Genomic DNA, 19,564 nt, shown 5'->3' with positions numbered 1-19,564 from the left:
CCGGGTCTCGGCAGTCGCCTTTTTTATAAAATTTGATTTGTGTTTTTGTTTTAGTTTCGTTTAAATTTTTTTCTGAAGTCTTTTAACTTTTCAGAGTTTCTATACTGTGTGATTGTCAATTCAAAATGGGATGCAAAGTGAAAGAAATGTTCAAAAGGTTCTTGATACAGTAGGTCCACAAATTAAGTATTTTGACATGACACTTTTTACTTCTTCAAAAGTACTTAAAAGTATTACAGACAAGCAGATCTATTTAAAAATTCCTTTGCACTGACGAACTTCTAGATTACATCTCATACTTCAATAAAGATGAAAAACTGAAAAGAGGGAAGGGTATTCTAGGTCTTGGCCGTTGATATGATATTCTCAAGCAAGGGTCCCACCTCTATAGGTAGGACACTGTCACTTACGAACTTAGCAAGATAACTCACCTGATAGAAGAGTTCCCTGCTACTCAGTACATAGAACACCTGATCAAACCAGTTCGGGCTGGAATCCATGGGTGGGAACTTGTCGTTTTTTACCCTTTCCTTCTAACGCTCACAAAGCCATTGTAAGAATCGACTCTCTTGCTCATTACTTGCCGAGATAGCTCAGTTGGGAGAGCGTCAGACTGAAGATCTGAAGGTCCCTGGTTTAATATCGGAGAGCATAACTAAGTTCTGATATATCCCGGGTCTTGGCATTTCCTTTTTTTAAATTTTTGTGTTTTTGCATAAGTTAACCAAGCATGAAAGCTAACCTCCTTGACGAGTTCTTGGTAGCGTATTGTATTGTAATCTTTTATTTAGACACGATCAATTCATCAGCCTATAAAAATACATATCACATACGCTAAGATATTTAAAATTAAAACTACATACTATAACACTAAAGCTGTTTTCCGTGAATGCCGTGCGTTAGACTTTAAAAATGTCATTGATCTTACGTTTAAATAACCCCAGAGACTCTGTGTTCCTTATATCGCGTGGTAAACTGTTCCATAATGTGGCGCCATTGTAGCTAAAGCTTTTTCTGTAATAATTAGTGCGCGGTAGTGGAACATTAAGCTTATTTTCAGAGTCCCTGAGGTCATAAGCAGAGTCACGCCACGTAAACTTTGAATATAGATACCTTGGAGCTAGCCCGTGCAGACATCTAAACATCATGGTGGCTTTATGGATTTCCTGCTGGCGTGCAAGATTTTTCCACCCTAAAAACTCCAGTAGCTCAGTTGCATCAGCATCATAGTTAGAGAATGTCAACACAGCGTCAATGGATAGAACACCTGACTGCAAAAACCCAGCTAAGGTTGTAATAAGGAACTTGTCATTTGTCGCCCTTAATTTCTAACGCTCACAATACTACTTGATATCTACTTTCAAACCTATATCAAGCGGTATTTCACGGGGAATGGCGGAGTGCCGTTAAATACAGGTTCCATAGAATAGCGGTATGTATATTTTTCTCACATCGATGGTATGTTACGCTTTTCTCTTGAAACCAAAACATAGAAATGCATCTCAAAATGGTGAAATGCTGACTCTAGTCGTCCAAGAGGACCTTTTTAATTAGATAGTTCATGTGGGAGTATTCTTTAAAAACAATTCTAAATAAATGTGGTCTATCGCAAGCCGAGATAGCTCAGTTGGGAGAGCGTCAGACTGAAGATCTGAAGGTCCCTGGTTCTATACCGGAGAGCTTAAATGAGCTCTGAATTATCCCGGTTCTCGACAAGTCGTTTTTGTTTTTAGTCATTGTGTTTCTGCTTAAGTTTCGAATTAATTTTTTTTCTGATTTCGTTTTGGTTTCCTCAGAGTTTCTTGGTTATGTGATTTTCGATTCAAAATGACATGCAATGTTAAAGAAATGTTCACAAAAGCCATACGTACACCACTAGCTGTTCCATTGCCTCGCACCAATTTCCTGAAAAATAGCTTTAGCTATAACGGTGCGGTTATATGGAATAGCTTGTCCCCTGAATTGCGGCAAGCAAAATCACTTCAATCCTTCCGAAATGGTTGTCGCAATTTCTTCCTCTGAATCGACAAAACACACACGGCATCTATGTAAAGCAGAATTTCTTTATTTTTTTCTATTTTACTTTTAAATTTTAGATCATGTTTATATAGATTAAAATAGATTGTAACTGTAATAATAGATTGTAATAATATTATTATTTTATCTGATAGATTTACCGTGTCTAAATAAAAATAAAGTTCAAGTTCAAGTTCAAAAGTTAAGTATTTTCATTCAAAGTTTTTACTTCCGATTTACTTTCGATCTCTCGAAATATACTGGCGTTAAACACAAGTAAAGCCTAATAAATGTCTTCATTACGGTGAACTTTTAGATTAGATCTAAGACTTCCTGCTTCCTCATTTTTGATGCAAACTTTCTCAAATACAATGGCCAGTAACTGAGTAGCACGTGAAATAACTAATTTTCCCAAGGGGGCTTCTGCTACGCTATCATAAAGACGTGCAAACAAAACTCGTGGCATATCTGTGACGTATTCGTCAGTGGTTGGTTTGTTTTCACTTTCCATATTCATGAAAAATTGTTAGTTTTGTCAAACCGAACAGGTCGTGGAAGGGCGAGGTTGTGTCCGTGTGTGGGAAGTTTGTACTAGGATTGCATGAATTCAGTGGAGTGAAACTCGAATACGTCGAAAGGTGAGTACTGCTCTTAAAAAATTGTAAGTTTGATATTCGTACCCTTTCTGAAGGAGTGGCAGATAAAGTTTCTGAACATGTGCGCTTTTAGTTCGGTCATAGTTAATAGAGGGGACTGGTTATGAAGGCCGGCATACATCAGAGAGCTAGGTTATTGTTCGAGTTTATCGAAGCCAAGCGAGCGTGACCGTGCACACACATTCAAGATGGCGGGGAGCTAGAAGACTTGTGTACGTGGTTTGATCTGTTTCTAAAGCGTCATGATGTAGTTCTGTCCACCGGGACAGTTTATTTAAGTATCTAAACTCGAAATTACAATGCCTGGCGACAACTGTGCCGTGTTTGGTTGCGGTACATGTCGTAGAACGAAAGGAATCGGCATATTTAAGTTGCCCTCGCTGCGAAATGCCGAGTATGAAAAATGGCGCAAAGAGTAGCTGAATCCGCTGACCAAAACAAGAATTATCGATAAAGATTTCCAAAGTCAAATCGATAAAGGAAATGTATTTACATGTGAGAAGCATTTTGATCCAAAGGATATCGAAACGTGTAAGTATTCGAGTAAAATATCAATCAAATGGTACCAGGAGAAGATCAAGAGATAACCCTTAGTCCAATGACTATATTTGATGGATGATTTTTGTGCTCACTCAATTGTCCCCTCTATTAACTACGGTTCGGTTCGCCTTCATGTTTCTTGCATCAGTAATTTGTTCTTAACTAAAAGCAAACGAAAGCTAGTCTTTAGATGCACCTATTACTGCGTAAAGTGTTGAAAAAATTCACTCCCAGTCCGTTGATATTCTTTAAAATTGAAACGCCGATAAATATATAAGATCACATGTGGAATTCACGTAAAGCGCAGTAACGTTCGTGAAATATTATAGTTACTCTTTTAAACGCGCGGAGAAATCGTGGCAGGAACATTTCACACATAACTTTATTATAAAAACAAAATTCGAGCCCCTATGGGAAAACGAGTTTTTACATCTTAAAAATTCCAATACACTACAAACTCGCCATATCCATCTTACCACACCTAAATAACGATGGTTTATTTCAAGGACAACGCGCTGAGTATTGTTTTGCATATTCAGTTCTAGATACAGCAAGACAGAAGAGATGATGAAGACAGAGGAACAAACAATACAAGGAAAGGACAAACTGGAATCGAAGAATCTAGAAGATGCTCTGCAAAGATAAGAAATTTGAAGATATTATAATACTTTAGTGGTAGAAATGGTGGCTCTAAAAATTTCACAACTTGATGAGACTAGACTGCTTTCATATCGGCTTAAAAGGAATGTAAGGACGAACTGTGATAGAAAATTATAACCTAGTAGAAATTCTGCAGAAAGTTCAACTTGAAGGTTGGCAGCCACCTGTAGAAGTGAATTGTTTAAGGTGGCACAAAAGGGCGCACAATATTTTGCAAAATAATTATCCGAGTGTTGAAACGAGCATTGATCGTTCTTTTGTAATAAAAAGGCGGACATGCAAAACGATTCAAAGATTTTTACCTCATTTTGTAGCACTGTTTTGCCATAGAAGAGAGTTGTTGTTGTTCCAGTTTTCGACAAGATTGTTGTATTCTGAGGACGTAGGTTTTCTAAACGGACAATTTGTCTAGTTTTCTTGTTCAAAACATCAGTCAGTGCCACCTTAAAAATTCACACGTTAATCTATATTGGCCTCTTTTGCAATGGACAAGAGAACACTGGCAACCGAAAAAGTACGTAGGAAAAAATATGCGCAAAAGTTTCGTTCTACTAACGGAAGGAACTGGTTTTTCAGTTACCTACAACTTGCGAAGAAACGATAACGCTTTGGTCGCGCTACGAAAACTCGTTACCCTCCTTTCACAATGACATAATGCTGACATTCAGTTCATCGAGGATGACAAAGAGGATGACAAAAAAGATGGCAAGCTTTCTATTTCGAGCATGTTTACAAAAACAGCCACAATAGACAATTGACAAGACGAAAGATCCTACTACACTTCACATAGGGTTACAAACGATAAGTCTAACGAGACGGGAGCAACTAGTTTGCAACTCACCATGCAATTCATCCAACAAAAAAATTACTTTGAGCGTGATTTTACCAGAGATCGAGTGATTCGACTGCCCTGCCTCCTTCGAAGGAGAGGTCTCCAAGGACCTCGATACTGACACAGTGGACTACATTGAATTGTAATATCAACAATCGCACTAATGAACATAATCGACTTATACACCACACTACTGACTGACTGTGACTATTATGAACTTTGTTAGACAGCTCTGGCTATTTTCAGTGACTTAAGAGCCCAGAAGAGACTTAAGTTGGCAAATGTCATCAAAATCAACCACCTACTGAAGAACATATTCTTGGAATTTTGTATGCGCTGCAAAACATGTTGAACAGAACGACCTTGACAGAAAAAGGCCGCTGATCCCGCCACACATAGACATGGCGCATTTCCACGGACCATGCATGCTTAATACAATAACTGCTCTATGTAACTTCTGCGCTCAAATTTATGCGATTATCTATTTGTGAAAAAAAAAAACGCGTCGGTTCAGTTTAGAAAAATCATTACGGAAAACGCATTTGCCTTCGTTCTCTTGTCTTTTTTGCAAATTTAATACCTAAAAACTTAAATGTCTGGTTCAGAAGGTTCAGAGAAATTTCTATGTAAATAGTTACAGTAGACCAAAAACTTTCTTTAGTTTTTTAAATTCAATTCTCTTGAATTCGTCAAAACAAGCATAGGTGTTCAGTTTTATTTAGACTACTGTCGAGTCGAAAACACAGTCACAAATTCAGGAAGTGTTTTTTTACTCTCAAGATGGAAACTCTCCGTCCCTTCACAATTCACTCGGTAACTTTCACAGCTTTAAAAAAAAAAGAGAACTTTCTTCCAAGCTCTCGGGAAGAATGAAATGTGACCACATTAATTTCAATTCTCAAAAATATTTTAAAAAAATTGTCCTCACGAATTCTGTTTGACTCGGCATTGACGCCGAACTTGAGAGTTAAGAGGATGAGATCGCCTCTTTCGACTTATTTACATTTTTCACGGTGCCTACGCATTTTTTTTTTTTCTGATTAAATGAAATAATTTTGTGTTGGTTACAAAAAGGAGAATTTTCAGTGAATAATGTGCTGGGAAGTGCTTTGTGTCCTTTGCTCATTTTCTTTCCGCAAAAACCCGTTACAAAGTCATCTTTTTTAAATGCACGTTAAATGCGTCAAATTTTATTTTTATCCTCTGAACCAGTCATTAGGTTTTTATGTAATTGTAACGTAGAAAGACCTCTTTCAGCCAACGAACGGTGTAACACAGGACGATAGGAAATTTTGGGGACTTCAATCTGAATTGTTGAAAAATTAAAGCGAGCAACTCAACCACAATCATATCACAATAAATTGCGACTATACTTGGAGCCAAGCAATCATTCAAGCCGGTGTTCCCAAAAGGAGAGGAAAATAGCTTGGCCATAAACAAGAAAATTTTGAAAGATTCTTTGAGGCTTGTAAATTAAGTCGACAAAATATTTTTCGTAGTAATTTTGAAAAAAATATATGTGAAGCTGAGCAATTTTTTGTACCCTTACGACCAAAATGAAAATACTAGGCTAATTAGTTCGATAAGAAACGAATACTTTAAAGCTAATCTGGTTTCTAAAGTTCGTCTCAAATATTTTTCATTTTTTGCGTCAAATGTGTCCTGTACAGCAAGTACAAAAATCGATGGCTGTAAAAGGTCTTTTTACTGTAACATGGCAAGCGTAGAGTATTTTGTTAGTTCAATGATATTTCTCATGCATTGCCATGTGGCATGTTGCCTATCTTTAGAGTACAAATATTTGTTCATCGTCTCGTGCAAAAAAAAAACCAATTTTTTTCGGTAGAAATCAGAACTTGATAAATTTTACTTTGCTAAGAAACAACAGAATTTGTCAAATTTTACAAAGAATTAGAACGAAATACTGCTTATTAATTTCAGCGAAAAAAAATTTGCACAAGGTGATGTTCAAATATCTTTTGGCGGAGAATTTAAGGGAAGCCATTTTGATTTTTTTGTCGAAAATGTCGTCAGGGGAACTTTGTGAAAATTGCTCCAAATTTTCCCGCCAAAAGTCTTAATGAATATTTGAATGAATTTTTCTTTACACCTTTTTGATTAACTAATTAAAATACTTGTATTGTGTAACTGAGGTGTTTTAAGAAAGAAAATAAAGATCGCAATCAAACGGTGAACAACATTGTTAAGTTTATTGACTTTATTTAATAAAAGTATGGAAAAATAGAGGCAATAAAGATGAAATGACCTACATTTTCCGGAGGAAAAAAAACGGCGCATGCGTATTTTGGGCACCCGTATTTTTTTCTAAGTTTTTTGGCGGGAAAATTAAAATTTTTAAAAAGAGGTTACTAGCTTAAAAACTGCGCATACGTATTTTAAACACCCGTAGTTTTTCTAGGATTTTTGGCGGGAAAATTGAAAATTTTTAACAGACCTTACTAACGAAAACGTTTCAATAAAAAAAAAAACCGAGAAAATTTGAATTAGTTGTGGCAAAGAGAGAAAGAAAAGAAATGCCTAAGTTGCAGACAATTTATATATTGGAAACAAATTTCTTGAAAATTTGATTGAAAATCAACTTGTCTTTTGATTTGAAGGCCCTTCATCTTCTTGTGTTTGTGCTTGACTTTGAGTTCAGTTGTAGGCCATCAAACAATCTGCAAGAGCATGGTAAACACGAATGAACAGTACATTCACTATTTAACAACTATTCGCCAAAGTGGATATTTACCGAGCCGCGAAGCGGCGAGGTAAATATCAACCGCTAACCATCGAAACTGAGGTGAATAGTTGTTTTAGTATATACTAAAACGGTGAGATAATATACACCACCAAAAATTAATTTGAGTGATTTCTTCGCTTGTCACGATGCAAAACGGACGCCATTTTTTCCCGAGTTGCTCGGAGGTAAATAGCAAAGGATATTCGGAGTTTGACTAGCCAATCAGAGCGCGCCTTCAACGCTATCCACTGTTTTAGTATATACTAAAACAAGATATATATTAAATTAATTATCTAGTAAACAGACCTCACTAGCGAATACGTTTCTATCCAAAAAAAATAATAACGGAGAAAATTTGAAGTTGAATTAGTTGTTCCAAACCGTGTTGTTTTTCAAAGAGAGAAAAAAAAGAAATGCCTAAGATGCAGACAATTTAAGTATTGGAAACAAATTTCTTGAAAAAGGGTTTGAAAAATTTTGATTGAAAATCAAATCTTGAAAAATTTATTTTGTACCTAGCTCTTCTTCAAACTTGTCTTTTGATTTGAAGGCTCTTCATCCTGTTGTATTTGTGCTTGACTTTGAGTTCAGTTGTCGGTCATGAAACAATCTGCAAGAGCATGGTAAACACGAATGAACAGTACATTCACATAACAAGTTATATATTAAATCAATCATCTAGTAAACATAAACCATCTTGAGAGAGAATCAATTTTAGCAAACAGGTTATTACCTCACGAAAGTTATCAATATTTGGCGAATCTTCGCGCATCTTGCCAACAATATAATGTAAATTTGCCTTGAATTTCATGCAGCATTTAGCATTTAGCATTTAGCATTTCTACTGTCTTCGACACTTTAAAATTATTTTAAGAGATGATAAAATGGTAACTTTCACATGCAGATTGCTGTAAGCCCGGAAAAATTAAATTTTTTTTGCATTTTACATGCAAACATGCACGATCCTTATAAGTATTCCGACATCAACACCATAGTTATAGGCACAAGTGAAGTGTTTCACGTTTGCATATGTCCTGTTTACTTCGCTGTTTTGCGTTTTTTTATCACACTTGTAGTTCAAAAAATAATTGCTATGTTCCTCTGGATTCGTGTTAAGTCGTCTTTTCTCGCGCAAAAGCAACCTAGATGTACGGATATCGAATGGTCTTTGCGAGCATTTGCGAGCACGAGCAGTCGTCAAATTTTTCTGGCGAGCAGCGGGCACTCTGGAGAATTACAGATGGCGAGCGGCGAGCAGCGAGCACTTCGAGTACTTCACAAATTTTTCGCTAGCTGGAATCTTTCGTTTGTTAGTAGGATACGTTGTTTTGCGCCAAGTAATGGCTAATAATCTGGCAGAAAGAGAACAATAAGTGCAAAGCCAGGGCGGTTCAACTAGTCCCTCTATCTTATCTTGGAAGAGATCCAACATTAATCTCCTACCAAAAGTTGAGGTGCCGAAAGAGAAAAGTGACTATCGTGGTATAAATGTTACACCAGTTGTAGCTAGGGCCTTTGAGAAAGTAGTCTTCAATGCGCACGCGCGTGACGTAGTAGAAGAGAACTTGACTGCCTCGCAGTTTGCTTACAGGGAAGGCGGCAGCTATACGGACGCGCTCATCACCATACAGCATGCGGTAAATCAGTACCTTGACGATCCACAGTGTACAGCCGTTCGACTCTATGCGATGGACTTCAGTAAGGCTTTTGATTCGGTAAAACATCATGACTTGTTATCTGTCAGACTTAAACAGATAGGTTTGAGTCCTGACATTACCAATTGGTATCAGTCTGAATTTTTTGGAGGGTAGGAAGCAGAGACTGTTGTATGATGGATTTGTCGGGCAATGGAAAGATGTTAATAAGGGTACCACGCAAGGAAGCGTGAGCGACCCCCATTTGTTTACCATTTTCCTTAATGATCTAGAGATAGGTTTGAATGGTAAAGATATTCTGTTTAAGTATGCTGATGATACTAGTATTGTTTCGCCCATGTGGAAAGAACAGGATAACTCAATGGATATAGTAAGAGCGTTTATGGAATGGTCAGAGAAGAACTGTATGTCTAGTAATAGTAAAAAATGCAAGGAGCTCGTTATCAGAAAGAAGAGCTGTACGAATGTTTTTACGCCAGTTTTCGGCATTCCACAAACTTGTCAACTTTCTGTCCATGGGTCAATATTACAGGATAATTGTCGATTTGATTGTCATGTGCGTGTAAAGTTGATTAAGGCGAATAAGTGCTTGTTTATATTAAGATCCTTACGTAAGGAAGGTTATTCTCAGGCGGAGTTAGATCACTTATTTTCAAGTACTGTGCTTCCTAGCATCACTTATGGGTTGTCGGTATATGGTGCTTCTGAGGCGGAGCTGACAGCAATGCAGTTTTTTCTGGATAGATGTCACAAACGTAAATATACATCTAAATCATTTGCTATCAAACACCTTCTGGAAAAGCAGGATAGAAAAGTATTTCGTAAGGTATCTGGCATAGACCGACACCCTCTAAGGGGACTATTACCCGAGAAGAAAGCATCGTCTTACAATTCAAGGAATCGAACAGGTCAGTATCCAAAAGTTAATACAGATAAATTCAAGAACTTTTTCATTAATCGCTTAGTTTTTAAATACAATTTAGCTATGTGAGCTTATAAATTAGATATATATATACTTTTTATTCAAATATTGTAACATAAGATATGTATTTTTTATCTTGTGAGGAAATAAAGACTACTACTACCACTACTTAAACTAATTGTGCCCTGCTCGATTCCAAATTACGTCAAGTAGCTTCACGTGAGTCAGTCGGAGTTGACGCTCAAGTCAAGGGCTCTCAAGGAGATGTAGGAGATCCAAAGCCCGTGATCTAAAGTTTTTCATCTCTTTCTAACCTGACGCTAAAATGGAAGGTATTTTTTTTTTTGTATACAGTTCTTAGTGAATGTAAATAACGTGATATTCGGTCTAACAAGCATTTCGGCCTTCGGTTTCGATCATCGCCAAACCAGTTTCCCGCTGAGTGACTGCAAAAGACTCGACGCAGTGAAGTTTCATTTATTAGCTTTTATTTAACCAATTACAGCCGTACAGATCTGACAAGCTCTAGTGGTAGCTCTGAAGGTCAAATAGTACTGGTAATAGTAGTATTTCCCTTGATTACTTTCTGCCTTCGCGGGTGCCTTTTGAAAAGAATTCTTACATTTCGTGTTTCCGCGCGACATGGAGACAGTTTCTAGACATGTCTCCTCGTTTGACTGGGCCTTTAGTTCGTGATCAAAATGATTAAAGCAACATTTCATTTAAGAATTTCCCAGTGCTGGTGAAGCCCAAATGACCGAGGGTTGTTATTAGTACTGTTTTGTTTAATCGGGTTTCATATGCCACCGTTTGGCATGAGACTATAAGTTATTCTGCTAGTGGCTACAAAATGCGATCCGAGTACACTGTTTCAAAACATTATGACTCCGTCCATGTTATTTTCCATTGCCTACTGGAAAATCCATCATTTCCACAAACCCAGATAATTTGCTCCAATAAATAAGAATTTAGATCAACAAAGGTTCGCAAGTATTTTTCTGTCCATAGCAGATTATGTCACCTCCCATCACGTTGAGCTTCCTATTAACCATATCAGAATTTCCTGGTAAATTGATCGTGTTACAGTCACGTTTTCTTGTTTAAGCAAAAGAGGGTTTAAGTCATTGGGTAAAATACCGAGGAAACCGGTCAAAGAAACAACGATTATAAGACTAGCTTAAAGCAATGAAAGCAAATCTACCGAGGGAAAAAGCAAAACCAGCTTTCAACGTCAAGCAGTATTGTTTAAAGGAGCTCTACAAAATGACCCTTAGCCTGCAGTGCCGGTGTATTTTGGGCGCATGAGTGCACATTTTCGTATTAGGTCGCCATCTCAGATTTAGTAACTGTGGAGGATTGGGGCGAGGAAATATTTGCCGAGGGAGTAGGTGTTAAGTAAAAAAATGGACAACGGGGGAGAGGGAGGGGAAGGAAAAATACTTCCCCTCCCTCTCCCCCGTTGGCCATTTTTCCACTTAACACCTACTCCCTCGGCAAATATTTCCTCGCCCCAATCCTCCACAGCTACTAAATCTAAGATAGCGACCTAATACGAAAATGTGCACTCATGCACCCAAAATACCCCGGCACTGCAGGCTAACTGACCCTGCTTCTATGAACACGATTGATTCCGGAAGTTATACACACAACTTAAGTAGCTGTGAAATTAAAGCCTGAAAAAAAATTCAGGTCTAAACGGGACCAGAAGCTATGACCTGTGCGATACCGGTGCAGTACTCTACTAACTGAGCTATCAAGCCAACTGGGAGCTGGTTTGAAACTGAGATCACATATTTGAACTGCGGAACTGTACCCCTCTCAAGCAGAAAGCCTGCGACGATGAAATATGATAAAAATTAAACCAATAAACGAAATGCTCAGTTGTCATGAAGCTTCGTGCGTTTTCTCGATAATACATACAGCGCCTCCAAAACAGTTACAGGCTGAACTGTTGAAGAAAGACTGAAGCCAGGGGAAACGATGCTTCAACCTTTTGGTTTTAACCAAAAATCATAAATGTTTTAAACCATAACTGATTTATCGTTTATATATGTATAAAAAAAACTACAAAGCAGGATTAACAAAATTTCGAGCAATCGAGCACATGTTAAAGAGAATGCGAGCAGTTGCGAAAATTTTGCGAGCCCGAGCAAGCGAGCACCCGTGTAATTTCTACGAGCAATTCGAGCAAATGCCAAATTTTGCGAGCACTTTTAAATTGAATGGGACCATTTGATACCCCTAGATGTGAATTAGATTGTGCAGAATTTAGACGGCGTTCAGTTATAGAATTTTGATAATGTATTTTTTTCAAATATTTTACCAAACAAGTTGGAATTTTAAATGTTCAATACTGTGAACAAGTACCCGCCAAAAACAATAAAAGCATTTTCACGTATTTGTTTTGCTTCATTTTAACCCAGACTGCATGAGTGACGAAAATTTTCAAAGGAATTTTTTTCAAAATGAGTTGGACTCTTTGGTACACTGTCCATTGCGCATCCTTTCTTTTTTTTTTTTCTTTTTTTTTTTGGACAATTGATTTGTTTTGTTTCCTTACTTAAAATGAATTAACATGATGAATTGAAAAGGATTTCTGCCACAGTATGTGCGAATTTAGACCTGTGCGGGTAAAAACAAATTCGTATATTTGGACGAATTTCTATGAATTACAATCCATACAAAACAGGAAAGCTAAATTTTCTTGAGAGCCATATCCATGAGGTCAAAAATGTACGAAAAATTCTCTATGACAAAAATGCTTACACATATGGTGGCTGATTTATGGTAAAAAAACAGCCTTCAAAAGTTTTACTTCTCCGCCTGCAGTGCTCTGTATTCTAGAGTTTGACACTGATTTTTCCGGTGTAGCGTGTCATCCATTCAACATTAAAAGAAAAATAATGAATTCCTTCTGCCTAGCAAAGAACAATTTTAACATTTGAAAGGTTTTGCATGACTTATACGGCAAAGCAAACCATAAAGATGACTGGTGAACCAGGCATTCTCGACTTTCTTTCGTAACAAATATTTGTCTCTTTTGGTTTGAATTTCGGGGGTGTTATTCTCAGCCAATTTTGGGCCCAAAAACAGATCTAAAAGTTACATCTTGCCAAACACTGCACGGTAGAGAAAGCAATCTGCATGCACGGCCGGGTTACCCCTCGTGAAAATATCATATTTAGATTAGGTTACTAAAGCTACGAAGCAACCAACTCACCTTGATAGGAAAGGTTCTCATCCATCCGTTTCTCTTGAGGTTCTTTGCATCTTCATCTTTATTTCCCCCGCCTAAGTTTTGCTTCTTTCCATCCTTTCCTGAGCTCAATATCTGTCTGTTGTAAGAGGAAGGAGAGTCGGTTATATTGGAAATACGAAGTCTAAAACTCACATAAATTACAATTATAACTCTTTATAGGTGAATGCATAATTTCAGGTGGAGGAGGCAGGAGAGATCAAAATGGTCAAAACACCAAGTCGTCGATAAATCGACATGAACATAAGTCTTCCTTAATTTCCTTGAAAAGGTTATTAAAGAGATTCCCCATAATTTCTGAACAAGTTTTGACCGAATAAGTTACCACAGCAACACTATAGGCTCTTGGCACTCTTGAATTTTTAGCTGCTATGTGTGTTTCGCAAGAAAATCAAGACGATCCACTACCGAAGAATACTCGCAAATCGTATAACTGATTATAATTGTGTTTGCTGTGTTTACTTACTTATTTAATTCTCTTCGTGTTGTGAAACACATAAGGCCTCGGCCAAAGAGCGCCATTCGCTTCTGTCGGGTGCTTGTCGTTCCAGGTGACCCCATGTCCAGCTGTTTTCCTTCATCTCTTTCTCCACTGTCCTCCTCCATGTTTCTTTCGACCTGCCCACAGGCAGCCCAAGCTCACTACGAGAAAAGCGGACGTGACTCTTACCGTGTTGCGTAACGTTATATATTTATAAAGGTTTGTATGGGATGTTATCGGTTTGCCTTAAAAGAGAGAAAAAAATGTCTTGTTTTGAAATAAAATGGGCTCACTTTATTGCCTTGTTGTTTTCTTTGTTGATTCCGAACGTCTCAGGCCATTTTGAAGCGTTTTCGGCGAGTTAGCGCTATGTTGGTGTTCAACTGCTAAAAGAAAGACAAGGCCGGAAACCTATTTTAGAAGCGTCCGTCGCCCGAAGCGAATAATTCCGCCAAAAAATTTCCACCAGTCTCGATTCCTCCAGAAAATCAAAGCAGAGATGTTGCAGTTCCATTTTCCATTCACTCGATTCACAATTCCTCCCCCAGATCTTTCACTAGCGATACTTTTATCTCCAGATCGATAGGCTTTCCCATTTCGAATTTGGCTGCCCTAAACGATCACTCTCCCTTCGCCGATCGCACAGTATGTTGGGTAACAAAAATAAGCCCGGCGAGGGTAGCCAGCGGCCCGCAGTCCAAAAACAATGCGATGTTGATTGGTCGATCAAAACAATGCGGTCTTGACAAAACCTCTCGAGGGGACCAGGGGAGCTAACGGGTTTGTTTTTGGACTGCGGGCCGCTGGCTACCCTCGCCGGGCTTATTTTTGTTACCCAACATACTGTGCGATCGGCGAAGGGACAGTGATCGTTTAGAGCAGCCAAATTCGAAATGGGAAAGCCTATCGATCTGGAGATAAAAGTATCGCTAGTGAAAGATCTGGGGGAGGAATTGTGAATCGAGTGAATGGAAAATGGAACTGCAACATCTCTGCTTTGATTTTCTGGAGGAATCGAGACTGGTGGAAATTTTTTGGCGGAATTATTCGCTTCGGGCGACGGACGCTTCTAAAATAGGTTTCCGGCCTTGTCTTTCTTTTAGCAGTTGAACACCAACATAGCGCTAACTCGCCGAAAACGCTTCAAAATGGCCTGAGACGTTCGGAATCAACAAAGAAAACAACAAGGCAATAAAGTGAGCCCATTTTATTTCAAAACAAGACATTTTTTTTCTCTCTTTTAAGGCAAACCGATAACATCCCATACAAACCTTTATAAATATATAACGTTACGCAACACGGTAAGAGTCACGTCCGCTTTTCTCGTAGTGAGCTTGGGCTGCCTGTGACCTGCCTCTCTTCCTACGACCATCAGGGGTCCATCTGAGGGCAACTCGTGGTAAAGCTGCTGAAGGCATGCGCAGCACATGCTGTGTTTATTCGATATTAAATCAAAATATACAGTATAATCTACTTAAGTAAATCAATTGATAAGAAAAACGAAACAATTAAACCAAGTGAAACGAAAAAACTGAGATGTAACAATTATCGTGCCATGTGGTCGATTCCTCAGTGTCCTCATTGTTCAAAAGCTTATATAAGTTCTATACTAACAAACTGAAATCATTGACAACACAAGTAAGAACAATGTTCACAAACTTACTTCTAAGGTGAGTTTTCCTAACCTTCCTTGATCAAGCTAGTCATAAAACTGAGTTGCAGGTAAGCAGTCAATTACGGTGAACGTGTCCAATACAGATCTTGGGTTAAAACTAAACTACTTAATCTAAGCTAAACATAATAGTTCACGCTTCCTGTTTTAGGGCGTGTAAGAAACTACCGGAAGTTCCGTAACCAAAAATTCTTATCATAGTTCACTGACTACGTTAACAATGTGTTTGTAACACAAAATGAATCACATTACCCCAGGATGGTATCGTTATCTACTTCCAATCTGCTTGTCAAGACATCTTAATGCAAAACATTTTCGAACATCTTTGCAGTTAGATCCGAACCACGGTGCACTTCAGATGATAATTTGAACCACCTTAATGGCGAGAACTTTGGAGCACCAAGGACTTAGCTTAAACACAAACGTTTTTGAGCTACGAATGACAAATGGAAACAATTTTTCCCTGGTACATAGCATCCACCAGTTCGAATGGAAATATATTAAAAGAGATTCTTTGCTTTTCAACCCCCCTCCCCTCCTCCCCTTTGTAGCTACTGTCTCCAAAACAGATGTACTAGACCTCCAATAAATTAAATTCATCGCAAATAGATGACCAGAGAGATAAATCATGTCAAATCTGTTTGTAACGAGTTTGACCGTAGGAGGAACCAATTCCATGATCCGTTATGAAAATGACTAGTTAGTTGATCAGACACTCAAACTTAATCAGTCAGCCAGGTAGACAGTGAGTCAAGCAGGCAGGTTGGCTATCAGTCAGTCATTCATGGAGTCAAACAGTTAATCAGTCAGGCAGTTAGCCAGTCCGTCTGTCAGTCAGTCAGTCAATCAGTCAGTCAGTCAATCAGTCAGTCAGTCAGTCCATCAATCAGTCAGTGAGTCAGTCAGTCAGTCAATCTGTCAGTCATCAGTCAGTCAATCATCAGTAAGTCAGTCAGTCAATCAGTCACTCAGTCAATCAGTCACTCAGTCAATCAATCAGTCAGTCAGTCAGTCAATCAGTCAGTCAGTCAATCAGTCAGTCAGTCAATCAGTCAGTCAGTCAATCAGTCAGTCAGTCAGTCCATCAATCAGTCAGTGAGTCAGTCAGTCAGTCAATCTGTCAGTCATCAGTCAGTCAATCATCAGTAAGTCAGTCAGTCAATCAGTCACTCAGTCAATCAGTCACTCAGTCAATCAATCAGTCAGTCAGTCAGTCAATCAGTCAGTCAGTCAGTCAGTGAGTTAGTCAGTCAGTCAATCAGTCAGTCAGTCAGTCAGTCAGTCAATCAGTCAGTCAATCAGTCAGTCAATCAGTCAGTCAGTCAGTCAGTCAGTCAGAAGGTCAGCCAGTCAATCTGTCAGTAAGTCAGTCAGTCAGTCAATCAGCCAGTCAGTCAATCAGCCAGTCAGTCAATCAGTCGGTCAGTTAGTCAGTCAGTAGAAGTAGAAGTAGAAGTAGACATCTATATTTATACAGGATAGCCCCTTCAGTGTAGTAAACACTGGTATCAACGGGGGTCCTGTTACCCACCCATCCCACCCCAGGGGAGGACATCCATCACACAGTAATCTCGTGCGTGGGAAATTAACGTCTCCTGCCCCTAACCCTGCAGTCAATCAGTCAGTTAGTCAATCAGTCAGTTACTCAATCAGTCAGTCAGTCAGTCAGTCAATCAGTCAGTCAGCCGGTCAGTCAGTCAGTCATCAGTCAGTCAGTAAGTCAGTCAATCAGTCAATCAGTCAATCAGTCAGTCAGTCAGTCCATCAGTCAGTCAGTGAGTCAGTCAATCAGTCAGTCAGTCAGTCAGACAGTCAGTCAACCAGTCAGTCAGTCAGTCAGTCAGCCAGCCAGTCGGTCAGTCAATCAGTCAGTCAGTCAGTAAGTCAGTCAGTCAGTAAGTCAGTCAATCAGTTAGTCAGTCACTCAGTCAATCAGTCAGTCAGTCAGTCAATCAGTCAGTCAGTCAGCCAGTCAATCAATCAGTCAGTCAGTCAGTCACTCAGTCAATCAGTCTGTCAGTCAGTCAATCAGTCAATCAGTCAGTCAATCAGTCAGTCAGTCAGTCAGTCAATCAGTCAGTCAATCAGTCAGTCAGTCAGTCAGACAGACAGTCAGTCAATCAGTCAGTCAATCAGTCAGTCAGTCAATCAGTCAGTCAATCGGTCAGTCAGTCAGTCAATACGTCAGTCAGTCAGTCAATCAGTCAGTCAGTCAGTCAGTGAGTCAGTAAATCAATCAGTCAGTCAGTCAGTCACACAGACAGTCAGTGAATCAGTCAGTCAGTCAATCAGTCAGTCAATCAGTCAGTCAGTCAGTCAGTAGGTCAGTCAGTTCGTCAATCAGTCAGTCAGTCAGTCAGCCAGTCAGTCAGTCAGTCAGTCAGTCAGCCAGCCAGTCAGTCAGTCAATCAGTCAGTCAGTCAGTCAATCAGTCAGTCAGTCAGTCAGTCAGTCAATCAGTCAGTCAGTCAGTCAGCCAGTCAGTCAGTCAGTCAGTCAGCCAGCCAGCCAGTCAGTCAGTCAATCAGTCAGTCAGTCAGTCAATCAGTCAGTCAGTCAGTCAGTCAGTCAATCAGTCAGTCAATCAGTCAGTCAGTCAGTCATCAGTCACTCAGTTAATCGGTCGGTCAGTAAGTCAGTCCAGTCAATCGGTCAATCAGTCAATGGTCAGTAAGACAGTCCAGTCAATCGGTCAATCGGTGAGTCAGTCAGCCAGTCAGTCAGTCACTCAGTCAATCAGTCTTAGTCAATCAATCAGTTAGACAGTCACTCAGTCAATTAGTCAATCAGTCAGTTAGTCAGTCGCTCAGTCATTTAGTCAATCTGTTACTCACTCAGTCACTCAGTCAGTCAATCAGTCAGTAAGTCAGTCATTCAGTCACTCAGTCAATCATTCAGTCAGTCAGTCAATCAGTCAGTCAGTCTGTCAATCAGTCAATCAGTCAGTCAGTCAATCAGCCAGTCATTCAGTCAATCAGTCAATCAGGCAGTCAATCGGTCAATCAGTCATTCATTCAGTCAGTCAATCAGTCAGTCATTCAGTCAGTCAGTCAATCAGCCAGTCAGTCTGTCAATCAGTCAGTCAATCAGTCAGTCAATCAGTCAATCATTCAGTCAATCAGTCAACCATTCAGTCAATCAGTCAATCAGCCAGTCAGTCTGTGAATTAGTCAGTCAGTCAATCAGTCAGTCATTCAGTCAATCAGTCAGTCAATCGGTCAATCAGTTCAAAAGTTTTGTGCATATAATTAACGTAGTTGAACTCGTTCAACTCTGAATTCTAAGTTTGAAATCAACCTTTGCGCACCAGAAACTATGAAACAGAGACAAGTGATATCTAACTGTTATCTAAAATAGAATATTAGCAAATGATTGGGTTATTACAAGTTACCTTTCAACATGAAGTTCAATGTGCAACAGAATCACTCTCCGGTGTTCAACGGACTTGCCCTCTATTTGATTGTTTTCACATCCACCCAGGATTTAAATTTGTCCAAGCTGAGGAACACGTGCTGCATAGGTACCAAGGACGAGTTTGGACGTCAGTGTTGTCGGTGGTTGATTTTGTTTTCACCCAAGAACAAAGTTTGGTTTTACCATCAGTCGCCATTTTCTACCTCGTGCAAATGTACACGTGTGGTGAAGTAATTGAATATTCATATTGAGCTGATCTGCGATTTACATGACGAGCTTTGCTCAAGAAAAAAATTCTCAGCAGGCATCGTAAACTGATGCCGAGGTTTGGGGAAGAAGGCGTTGGGTGGCTGTCATCACATTAATTACACCACAATGTAATTATACAGATTAGCGCCCACGAATCCACGAGAGATACGCGATTGCGTGCGAGTTAACGCGGGGTCATCTGTTGGCGATGAAAATCAAAATCATGAAATGAAATGAAGTTTGTTGTGCGTGTAATGGTCGTAAAATACTGCGTTTTCTCTGTTTCTGCCTGTTTCCTTATAACGACATTTTTAATCACGTAGTCTTTCAAAGATCCTTCCTTTTCACAGAAGAGGCAATACCGGCGAGGCGCCGTATTCGAAAAGCCTCTCTTTCGATTATTTAGGTATGATTCTTTCGCTTGGTTTGCCATAAAACAGTAACAAAAGATATCGCAATTTTCATGTG

The 19,564-nt window shown here is 39.1% G+C and overlaps 1 protein-coding gene, 1 long non-coding RNA gene and 2 other non-coding genes across 5 annotated transcripts in view; 3 read left to right on the top strand and 1 right to left on the bottom strand.

Moving 5' to 3' along the window:
* Trnaf-gaa (transfer RNA phenylalanine (anticodon GAA)) overlaps positions 1 to 13 on the top strand; it is a 103-nt gene extending 90 nt beyond the window's left edge. Inside the window, exon 1 of the tRNA in view lies at positions 1 to 13. This exon is cut by the window's left edge and continues 90 nt beyond it. This is a non-coding gene — a tRNA (tRNA-Phe).
* A 569-nt stretch (positions 14 to 582) lies between these two features.
* Trnaf-gaa (transfer RNA phenylalanine (anticodon GAA)) lies at positions 583 to 685 on the top strand. Its single transcript has one exon. It is a non-coding gene; the product is annotated as a tRNA-Phe (tRNA).
* Positions 686 to 6,904: 6,219 nt separating this feature from the next.
* LOC148717262 (uncharacterized) lies at positions 6,905 to 18,964 on the bottom strand. 2 transcript variants are annotated; one of them, XR_015994651.1, is made up of 6 exons: positions 18,825 to 18,964; positions 15,112 to 15,166; positions 13,747 to 13,898; positions 13,245 to 13,359; positions 7,963 to 8,057; positions 6,905 to 7,382 (listed from the first exon to the last, which is right to left on the bottom strand). It is a non-coding gene; the product is annotated as an uncharacterized LOC148717262 (long non-coding RNA). The 2 variants fall into 2 exon arrangements; XR_015994650.1 differs by lacking the exons at positions 15,112 to 15,166; positions 18,825 to 18,964 and adding an exon at positions 14,055 to 14,390 and having other exon boundaries at positions 13,747 to 13,922.
* Positions 9,250 to 10,093, top strand: LOC148717263 (uncharacterized). Its single transcript, XM_088743894.1, has one exon. The coding sequence runs from the start codon at positions 9,440 to 9,442 to the stop codon at positions 10,091 to 10,093; it is 654 nt and encodes a 217-aa protein (XP_088600020.1). The 5' UTR covers positions 9,250 to 9,439.
* Positions 18,965 to 19,564: the final 600 nt, after the last annotated feature.

Source organism: Stylophora pistillata, chromosome 13 (genome assembly GCF_964205215.1).
Source record: "Stylophora pistillata chromosome 13, jaStyPist1.2, whole genome shotgun sequence".
In the NCBI taxonomy this organism is placed as follows: domain Eukaryota; kingdom Metazoa; phylum Cnidaria; class Anthozoa; order Scleractinia; family Pocilloporidae; genus Stylophora; species Stylophora pistillata.
This window is presented reverse-complemented; position numbering and strand designations above follow the sequence as displayed.